Source organism: Cydia pomonella, chromosome 15 (genome assembly GCF_033807575.1).
Source record: "Cydia pomonella isolate Wapato2018A chromosome 15, ilCydPomo1, whole genome shotgun sequence".
NCBI lineage: Eukaryota > Metazoa > Arthropoda > Insecta > Lepidoptera > Tortricidae > Cydia > Cydia pomonella.
In genome coordinates, this window is record NC_084717.1 from 3,028,554 (window position 1) to 3,039,260 (window position 10,707).

Consider the following 10,707-nt stretch of genomic DNA (forward strand, 5'->3'; position numbering starts at 1 on the left):
GGCAATGTTTGTGTTAGAGAGGTGTGGGAGAGCTTTAATGAAATACGATCACCAATCGAACAGTCCAGCGCATAGCATATAATATAGGTGACCTGTGCTGTGGCCTGATCTGGTTACCCTGTACTTTTTCCTTGCAGACCGGCCGTTATATGGAGTTATTATCACGCCTAGAGACATGACCAAAGTACTGCAGTATGCGCATCTGTACTATGGTCGATATAAGTAAACGCTTTGTGATGCCGAGTTCCTGGAGTATTGGACACATTGGTGCGGAACTCTGTCCAGGATATGCCAAGCATCTTCCTCCAGAACCACCACCAACACACATCTCTAGAGCATCTTATCTTCCCTCTTTTCCAACTCACGTACTGTCCACGTCTCTGCCGCGTAAAGGAAGATTGGGAATATCAGTTGTTCGCATGAGCTTGACTTTGGTGATGTTGCGATTTCTCAACAGTTTATTTAATTTCTCTACCGCAGTTCTGGTTACGGCCTTAGAGAGTTGGTTAGGTGTTGTATATATTGCAACTGATATTTGGAACTCCGTAAGCGCGATGTAGGTAATGTATGGCGCTTCATAGAAGGTTGCACGCTTTTTACAGAAGTATCTCTACTAACGCCATCTGTTAGATCTTGTGACACGACGTTGACAGTGACAGAGGAGACGCCGCAACCTCATACATTATAATATGTTAAATGGTGCAGTCGGGTTACTTACTTATGTTGTTTTATGTTACATTTGTAGTTAAATACGTTTATCATATTCGACTTGCAAAACTCTAGAATCTTTAGATTGTATCATTATTGTATGTTGAATCAAAAAAAACAAAAAGCATTTATTTCGTTAAATACTATACAACATAACACATTCATGGTTGGGACTTCCTAGTAAGTATGTATAATACCTGTGACAGGAAGCCCCGCTCTTCTACATTTGTCTAGTACATTTGTACACGGTTAACGACAATAAAGTCTATTTATATTGTATGTTGAATACCATGAATGAATACCATTCATTCCAACCATGAATGGATTCCAGTATGGAAAACAAGCTGTGCGATGATTTTTATACTCCTTAAGATAGTAATGCTTAAAGATAATACTCTTAAATACAATGTAAAAGAATAAATCCCTTTAACAAATACTCTACTACTTGGTATTTGTAGGTGAAATTGTACTTGTTCAAATCGATAGATATGCCCCGTCCCAAGAGCAATTCTCTTGAGTATGTCGCTTTATCCAAGCTTTATGTAGTTTTTTATGACACTTCAAGTCTATTCGGATAAAAATGTGACTTCTAGCCTTAGACTGAAATCGGTTTTCTTCGTGCTATTAAAATAAAGGGTAAAGTTGTCATACACGACATGTAAAATGTAAGAAAACATGTCCGCGAGTTTGCTAACTGAACTAAATGGCGCCATGTGGAGCCAAATGTGGTAATTGAATTGTAAAGCATCGACAAAGTTACCACAAAGTTACGACGATCTGTCTGGTCTAGTGGGTAGTGACCCTGCCTATGAATATGAAGCCGATGGTCCCGGGTTCGAATCCCGGTAAGGGCATTTATTTGTGTGATAAGCACGGATATTTGTTCCTGACCTGAGTCATGGGTGTTTTCTATGTATGTATATAAGTACGAGTATAAGTATGTATTTATCTATTTAAGTATGTACATCGTCGCCTAGTACCCATAGTACGAGCTTTGCTTAGTTTGGAGCTAGGTAGATCTGTGTAAGATATTTATTTATTTATTTTGTCAAATTCGAGGCACTAATATTTTTTAGACTATATAACTCTTCTACTATGAGTAACTGATTAACTAAAACGAATTTATTTATTAAGCGATTTGCAATGATCAGATTTAATTAGAATTAGATGGAAACATTTCGAATTCAGTCAAAGGCTAAATGATTATGACTGATGGACATTTTATTGAATTTACGGCATTTGCTATCGTAACGTCAATGTAATATAATATTTTATAGCATTCAGCATTAGGCCAAGCAATAAGAATGGTACAGAGGAAAATGCACTTGCAACACAATTTTTGACGCCGTAACTTTGTTTGGACTAGTTAGGAGGTGAACATATCAAAAGTCCCCCGCCGTAGCCCTTGAGCCGGGGAGAGGGTGGTTTCAAGGTCCCATTTTTCGGTTTTTAACTTATATCTTGGGAACTTAGCGTCTTAGCGACAAGATTACTAGACAAAACGAAAGCTGATTAAATCTGCTATAAGTTTAATATATCAAGGTTTTCAATATATTGAATAATTTTCGAGATATCCTCTCTTGAAAGTTTATTATAGAGATAGGTTTAAAAAGCTCTCAATTTTATCTTGATATCCCACATTAGTGAAGCTAACATGCCAAGCTACTAGGCAATTTTTGGTATCGCTTTCGTATAAATTGGGAGTGCCAAATTCATTTATGGTATCATATTGACACAATTCCGAAGTAAAACATATATACTTTAAACAATTTTTTTTTAACTCCTCTTCACACTTAAACCGTTGAACTGATTTAGTTGAAATTTGGTATAGAGATATTTTGAGTCCCGAGACAGTTGACCGTCATTATCTATTAGATGGTGACTGCACATACATAAGTTCTAAGATATTTGATCACTATTTCTTAAAAAACTCTCTAAATCTTCATGACCATAAGGATTTTTCCAGTCTCCAGTAAGAACGAATCATGTCTCGGCTGATTCGAGTTTCCGAAAGTACAATCAGGCTTATTTATTCACCAAGATTAACGACCACTTTTGTACAGATGGACCAGTTGAAACTTGCCTCCGATTCCTCTTATCGCTTCCCCAATTGCGTCATTAAGCAAGTAGGTCCGCTTTTTTAAAAATAATCGCAAGAATTAGTTCGGGATGTCACGAATATTCGTATTCGCATTCGTATATACGAATATTCGCATCATTTGTAACATTTGCATCGATATTCGCATTTGCATCAAATGAAGCGAATGTTTTACGAATGCGAATGTGCGCAGGTCGTGTCCTGTCTCGTCAACTCGCGTATGGCCAGTGCAAACTGTTTTCAAGTAATGTATTTTGACCAGTAGATAGCATTTTTCAATACTTTATAACATCCCGTTCTAAGGTTGTATGAATCAAAATGCGATTAGGAGAAATAACTTTTATTGAAAGCTAAATTATTTTATTACGCTAGTACATTCAGTTATAGCACAGAACGCCAATAGGCCCTTGACCGCGCATCATAGACAACTCTTCTCAAATGTTGCAAGCAACAAATATTAAACATAAAGTTTACAGCTATGTTGAGACTTGTCTCGAACATAATTGGGCCGGGCAAGGTGAGCTAATTTACATTAGGTAGAGATCGAAAACAACAATTTAACAAGATATATACAATATTTCGTCAGGTGATAAGGGACACAGCTTTGTATTAGGTCTGACATACAATTTGTCACATTTCAACAAATTTTTCAATTAAATTTGTACTGTTTGAAATACTACCAGATTGGTTTATCTTGCCACCAACAACATAGCCAAATAAGGTGCTTTGCAAGACAAGTCCTTCAGGCAATTTGATACAATCATTTAATAATGAATTCAAATAAATATCACTTGCTAGTAGCAATGAAATTTCTGATGGTTCATTAAAGTTTTCATCAGAAAGTTTGACATGGCTTGGAAACTTTAGTACTGAACAATCAACATATTGTGGTGGCAAATGTGCCGTTACATCTTTTACAACATGACAGTTAACTTTAAATTTAACATCTTGATATTGACAAGACTCCACAGTAATAATTACTGACCTATCCATAATAATGGTCTGTTTAGCTACACCAATTATATTTTCACATTCTGCCACAGTGGAGAAACCCAGCCTTTCTACAAGAGAAGTTGTGGCAAAGGATTCACTTGAGCCAGTGTCAAGCAATGCACGGCAGTAAACATCACGGCCAAATTTATCAACAATTTTAACTTTAATTGTGGGTAATACCTTTTTATTAGATGTTTTCTTGACACATGTCAAAACAATAGATGCTGCAACTGGTTGATTGGCACCTCCAGCATCCTCTGTATGCAAAAGGGTATTATGATGACCCTTACATAACTTACATTTGAACTTGTACTTGCAAGGTTTATCTGAGTGAGGGTTTATACAAACTGCACACATCTCATTCTCCTGCACAAAGGCCAAGCGGTCCTCGACGGAGGCTTCCTGAAATTTCACACAATTATAGATTGCATGGCCAGGTTTAGTACAAAATTTACAACCAGGTAATGATGCTACAACATTAGCAACCTTGGGGTAAGATTTAAATTTAGAAGTACCTACATTATCATTTAGGATACTCTTTTGAGGCAAACTATCCTCTAGCGCCATAGCACGCCTTTCTAAAAATGCAATAAACTCCGACATCGTTGGAAGAGTTTGTGGGTCTCTCTCTAAATGGAAAGCCCGGCTAGTATATTGATCTAGCTTTCTGGATAATATAGAAATGAGCAACATATCCCATTTATCAACAGGTTCCTTTAAGTTTCTAAGTGCATGCAGATGCTGCTGCACTTGTGATACAAATGACCTTATAGAGGCCGCAGTTCCCTTAGCCATGCATGGGATGTCTAAGATAACATATATATGGCTTATGATTAGCCTAACATTATTGTCATATCGCTTTTTTAACAACTCTAATGCCTCCATATATGAGACATTGACTAAAGGCAAATTTACAATGACAGATAGTGCTTCATCAGACAAAAACTTTCTTAGGTAAAACAACTTCTGTACATCTGATAATGTTTTGTTTTTATCAATCACTGCTATGAACATTTCATAAAAGGGTTTGAATAGGGTAACATCCTCACCATTGTACACTGGTATGTCAACATGAGGTAACTTTGAAGAAGAGACACCAGCAGCTTGAACTGTATCTGACCCTCTTAGAGACCTGAGAGCCTCATTAATCTTCGCTATTGTGTTAAAGTAACGGTCCTCAAAGTCACCTGCATCCTCTGTGTCCTTGTCATCAAGGCTCAATATGTCCAGTTGGATTCCCTCGTAATCTTTGAGGGAAGAGGCTAGCTTCTCTTTTCGAGCCTCCAAAGTATCAAGAGAGGCGGAATTTAAGGTATTGGGGTCGTTGACAAACTGCTCGATGCGAGTCATAGTTGCCTTGACTTGGCCACGCATTATTTTTAACTTCTTGAGCTCCGCCATTGTCGTATTTCACGAAACAAACGCTGAATACTATTTAAGCACAAACCCGCACTTTGATAAAACAACTTTGTTAATAATCGCAGCTGAAATATGTATATAAACACTTGCAAAAGTTGCAAAGCCCGTGAAGAAAATTCCAATTGAGCAGACGTCACTTTTGACAGCCAAAAACGTCACTTTTACCGCCAACTCTTTAAAGGCACGCACACACGCACGACCGATGATCCGTACTACCAACCTTACAATCTAGTCCCACCTGAGTTGACAAGCTTGTCAAAGTATTCTCGTTGTACCGCTCAAATAAATCCGCCGGTACTTGCACAAAAATTCCTTTGTGCCGACGAACGGGAACTTTCCTGATGATTGTTGCAGCACGGAGTTAAACGATTTCAGGATAATATCAACCGAAATCACGATGATAAATTCGCCCAAACAATGGGTTGGGCGAGGTTGCGGCGGGCGGCGACAAGATATAGCAAGTCACCTTCGCCCAGCCAGCAAACGAAATACGTAGTAAAACCACGGAATCACTGATTCTAAACTTTTAAAAAGCTCGAAGGACCAACAATCGCATGTATGAATCAAAATGCGATTAGGAGAAATAACTTTTATTGAAAGCTAAATTATTTTATTACGCTAGTACATTCAGTTATAGCACAGAACGCCAATAGGCCCTTGACCGCGCATCATAGACAACTCTTCTCAAATGTTGCAAGCAACAAATATTAAACATAAAGTTTACAGCTATGTTGAGACTTGTCTCGAACAAAGGTGACTATGTTTTAGCCACATAAGAGCTCATAAGAGGAAAAACCCTTGATTGCTGAGGTCGCCGTCATCGAAAGCGATGTGGAGGACTGTATGTTTATACATGTTTTCTGTACTAATAGATTTTTTCTAATTAGGAATGATAGTAACAACTACATATTCCCTAACTTTCGTATTCGCATTCGCATTTGGCCATTCGCATCCTGGACATTCGGATTCGCATTCGCAAATGTGAAGAATTCGTGACATCCCAGGAATTGGAACAGGGATTCAGGTGCTGATGGAGACCGGAAAACGATAGCATACTTTTATGAAGTCGAAAGATTATTCCTGATCAACGTAGGGACAAATTGTATCAGGGATGAACTCACAGTCGAATACAACGTGTTTTGTGAACGGCCAGGCAACCCCGGTTCGGCTGACGACCCCCATTGTACGTTTGACGTGATTACGGGACCCAATTTAGGCCCCTGGAGACCGAAGCTCCTACAGGCCAACTTTTATTATAGCCACCTAACAAACATAGACTAATAGACATTGCCACTGTTTAAAATTTTGCTCACCACGACCCTCGGCTATTTCGCTTTCGTGATCTATTTCTATCGATAAAACTTTAATCTAGTAAGACTTTCGTTGGAATTTGCCCTTGTATATAATTATCAAGATTTAGTGTTAGTTTTTCATGGCATTTGCCCATTTAAAAACGTATAAGAATTCAATATAAAAACTACAATTCTGTGATAGCCTTTCTCGAGACGTAACGGTGGATGGTGGTGCGTGTTAAAATTCAGTAACCAGAAAGGTTGGAGCTGGGTTAATTAGGAGCACTTGTGTTATTCAATATTCAGGAGGCGAATAGTCAGCCGCAACTTTAATCAGCAGTCTGGCTGATGTTTGTGGCTAAAATCTGCGAACGAGGTATATAAACATATTATACATACGTTTGCAAATTATATAATGAGCTATGAGAAAATGATCTTTTAATTTTTCAGGTAACAATCAAAATGTTCGAATAAAATGTTTTTTTACAAATCTAACGAGATATCTAAGCCAGGTTGACAGATAATGATATTTACTCTGTGGTATTTCTTTGCTGAGAAAATAATTTAGAACAAACTATGTAGGATGATTCACGCTAGACCGGGCCGGGGCCGTGCCAAAGCTTCCAGCGCTTTGTTTTCTATGGAAAGCACTACGGACGCCTCGGCCCGGTCTAGCGTGCAATGTTGGCCGAACGGTAATAAGAATTGACCATTAACAGGTTTTTAAAGGGTCGGGAACGCGCATGTATAGGTAATGTCACTGGTGTTGCATACGTCCATTGGCTACGGTGATTGCTTACCATTAGGCGGGCCGTGTGCTTGTTTGCCACCGACGTGATATTAAAAAAAACATTACAAATTGAACCGTGAACTGTAACCGTCCGTTACTCTTTACGGTTCAATTTGTAATGGTCAAGGTCAATCCTAATTAACGTTCGGCCAACACTGCCAGCGTGACAGTTATCTGCAAAACGATGTATATTTACAGTTTAACTGCAAATATTGTGCAGCTTTTCATTCAATATATTATCAAACTATTCTGACTTGAAAACAATTTAATCAAATCGTACACCCGTTTAAATTTCGCCCTGTAAAAGGTCGTTGTTCGCCGTCTATATTTTATTCCGAGTTGAAAAATATTGCGAGCCCCAGGATTATTTAAAAACCTATTAAAGCCCTTGTTACTCATCGCGCCTGTAGTGTATGCTACACCTTACCGCTACAGCGTACTAAATAAGCTGTCACATGTTATTTTAGACACAATAAATGTATACTCAAGACCAAGTAGTTCTCCTTTAACGCCCCCACATCACATGGCGACCCTGGCAGGATCGCCAGTGAGGTGTAACGTCAATGATATAACGGTTAGTGGCTAAATACGAGTATATTCTGATTAAATAACGCGTACATGTTATTATATACTACATCTACGTACATGTGGGGATGAGGGCATAGTACACACACTACACGCAGCTACAAACAGTGTTTCTTTTAAGAAATTTCCTGCCTGTTTCAAAGACTCTCATGACAGGTTTCCAACGCAGACTGAAATATTACAGACCGTTAACGATACGTAGTATAATACCTTGTGAAATACAGGGTATGTGTATATTTTTAAAGGGTCGGCAACGCGCATGTAATACTTCTGGTGTTGCAGGCGTTCATAGGCTACGGTGACTGCTTACCATCAGGCGGGCCGTATGCTTGTTTGCCACGGTCGTGGTATTAAAAAAAATACTTGTTAGGCGAGCGTTTATAAATAACTTTTTTGTACCTACGATTGTCTCATTTGATTATATTTAGGTACCGTATAATCATCATAGTGAAGCAATTATCACCCTTTGTAGCTCTGTTTGTCATAGTTATTCTTTTGGGCGATTTGTCTTAAATTTTTCTGTCCAAAGCATGTTGAAGGATCTTATGGCCCTAAATCATATTTCATGACGATATAGTGACCTGCCTGTCTCAATGATTTACTATTACTCATGATAGGTTATAGACATTCCAAAATTGAAGCACTTACCTCGTGACACATTGTACAAGTTGCTTTTAGTCGCATCTGGGCAAACGATAGATGTGCACGGGCTAACGAGCTCTCGCTCACAGAAAGAGAAAGAGACAAGCTCATGTTTAACAACGAGTATGATTAAGACGAATAGAATGGAGCACCTGGATGCCAACTTGGACCCTTTGACTCAGTCCAAAGGCGCACTGTACGAATCGTCGACAATTCCAAACTCACAAGCGGTATTGAACCTTTAAGTCTAAGGAGAGACTTTGCCTCCTTGTGTGTGTTCTACCGCTTGTACAATGGGCTGTACTCTGAATAATTGTTTGACATGATGCCAACGGCCACTTTCTATCACCGCACCGCTCGCCGTCGGCAGGGTGTTCATCCTCATACCCTAGAACCTAAATGGTCGCGCACTGTGCGGTTTAAGAGGAATTTCCTCCTGCGGACTCTCCGGCTGTGGCCAAGGGAATACAGTATGGGGTTTTTCAAAAAAGGAGTGTACAGGTTTTTAAAGGGTCGGCAACGCGCATGTAACACCTCTGGAGTTGCAGGCGTCAATAGGCTACGGTGACTGCTTACCATCAGGCGGGCGGGCGGGCGCACCCGGGTATGTCCTTAAACTACGTCCAAAAGAGAGGTATGGGCAATGTGAATGTCATCTCGCCTTGTGTGGTAGGGCACAGCACAGCAGATGTTATTCCAGATCTAGAGCAGAGCCCAACTGGGGAAGTACCTCCACCTTACAGAAAACCGCAGCCAAATAACACTTGACCCTACTCATAGTGTTGTGTTCCTGCCGGTGAGTAAGGTTGCCAGAGCTCAACGAGGGGGGTGGGGTTAGGGTCGGCAACGCGCATGTAACTCCTCTGGAGTTGCAGGTGTACATAGGCTACGGAGACTGCTTACCATCAGGCAGGCCGTATGCTTGATTGCCACCGACGTAGTATATAAAAAAAAAAAGATATGTGCCAGTCATACAGTCCATTTTTCAAAGTCAATAATGTACTGAGAGCTTAATGCATATGTCGTCACTGTATGAAACACTCGCCTTCCTGAAATGCTGAACGGTACACAATATTCGCATCCTTGTTTCCAACAAGATGCACTGTTTGGAATAAATTATGGCACACACGGGACAGGAAATGTCCAAAGACACAGGAGTCACAGTTATAAGGAAAACATTTCGAGGGAAATGTCAGCATGTAACTTTTAGAAGTATGTTGTGTTAGAGAAATATGTTGTTCCTTTGGGAAATGTCTAGAAGAACATATTTGGTAGGGTGACATTTTCGAACCTTAGGTAAGGAACAGAACTGGCAAAGCGCTGGTGGCCTAGCGGTAAGAGCGTGCGACTTGCAATCCGGAGGTCGCGGGTTCAAACCCCGGCTCGTACCAATGAGTTTTTCGGAACTTAAGTACGAAATATCATTTGATATTTACCAGTTGCTTTTCGGTGAAGGAAAACATCGTGAGGAAACCGGACTAATCCTAACAAGGCCTAGTTTACCTTCTGGGTTGGAAGGTCAGATGGCAGTCGCTTTCGTAAAAATTAGTGCCTACGCCAAATCTTGGGATTAGTTGTCAAGCGGACCCCAGGCTCCCATGAGCCGTGGCAAAATGCCGGGACAACGCGAGGAAGAAGAAGGTAAGGAACAGAACTGGTTTTGTTACTTTTTATGCATTTCGGATGCACGACGAGAGAGAATAGAGAGAGTGGAGAGTAACGTTTTATCAGATGTGTGTGTGTATCTGTGTGTGTGAGTGATGCGTACTTGCGTGCGTGCATGTTTGCATGCGTGTGTGTGTGCGCGAGTGTGTGCGTGTGTGTGTGGCGGAGCAAAATTTGCCTAATAAAACTTCCTCCCTCTTGAAAATAATAGCCAGTCATTGAATCACAACAACATGGAAATTTCTTTACAAAGTCACCTATTTTCATTGTTCTGGAGCATATTTAGATTTACAGGATACACGTTCCTACACCAGGTAATACTAGAAGTGCTTATATATTATATTAAAGTGCGCGTCTCCATAAATCCTTTGAGCAGGCTTAATTTCCCCGGTGCACCGTAATATGCAACACCGCCTGCAAAATGCCTTTAATATTGCACTGCCGCCACTTATACGACAGGACTAGATTTGAATTTGAGAAATCGGCGTCATTCGACGTTCATTCGGCGTCTGCGT

General features: G+C 40.0%; 1 protein-coding gene across 1 annotated transcript; it reads right to left on the bottom strand.

Moving 5' to 3' along the window:
* Positions 1 to 3,600: 3,600 nt before the first annotated feature.
* On the bottom strand, positions 3,601 to 5,874 carry LOC133525595 (uncharacterized). Its single transcript, XM_061861903.1, has 2 exons — positions 4,849 to 5,874; positions 3,601 to 4,201 (listed from the first exon to the last, which is right to left on the bottom strand). The coding sequence occupies exons 1-2, from the start codon at positions 5,198 to 5,200 to the stop codon at positions 4,158 to 4,160; spliced, it is 396 nt and encodes a 131-aa protein (XP_061717887.1). The 5' UTR covers positions 5,201 to 5,874; the 3' UTR covers positions 3,601 to 4,157.
* Positions 5,875 to 10,707: the final 4,833 nt, after the last annotated feature.

Bases quoted from the DNA above. Each gene is read 5' to 3' on its own strand.
- LOC133525595 (XM_061861903.1), bottom strand. From the start codon at position 5,200: ATGGCGGAGCTCAAGAAGTTAAAAATAATGCGTGGCCAAGTCAAGGCA. The intron at 4,202-4,848 runs GTGAGGATGTTA...GTGAAATTTCAG, and splicing joins TGACATACCAGTGTACAATG to GAAGCCTCCGTCGAGGACCG.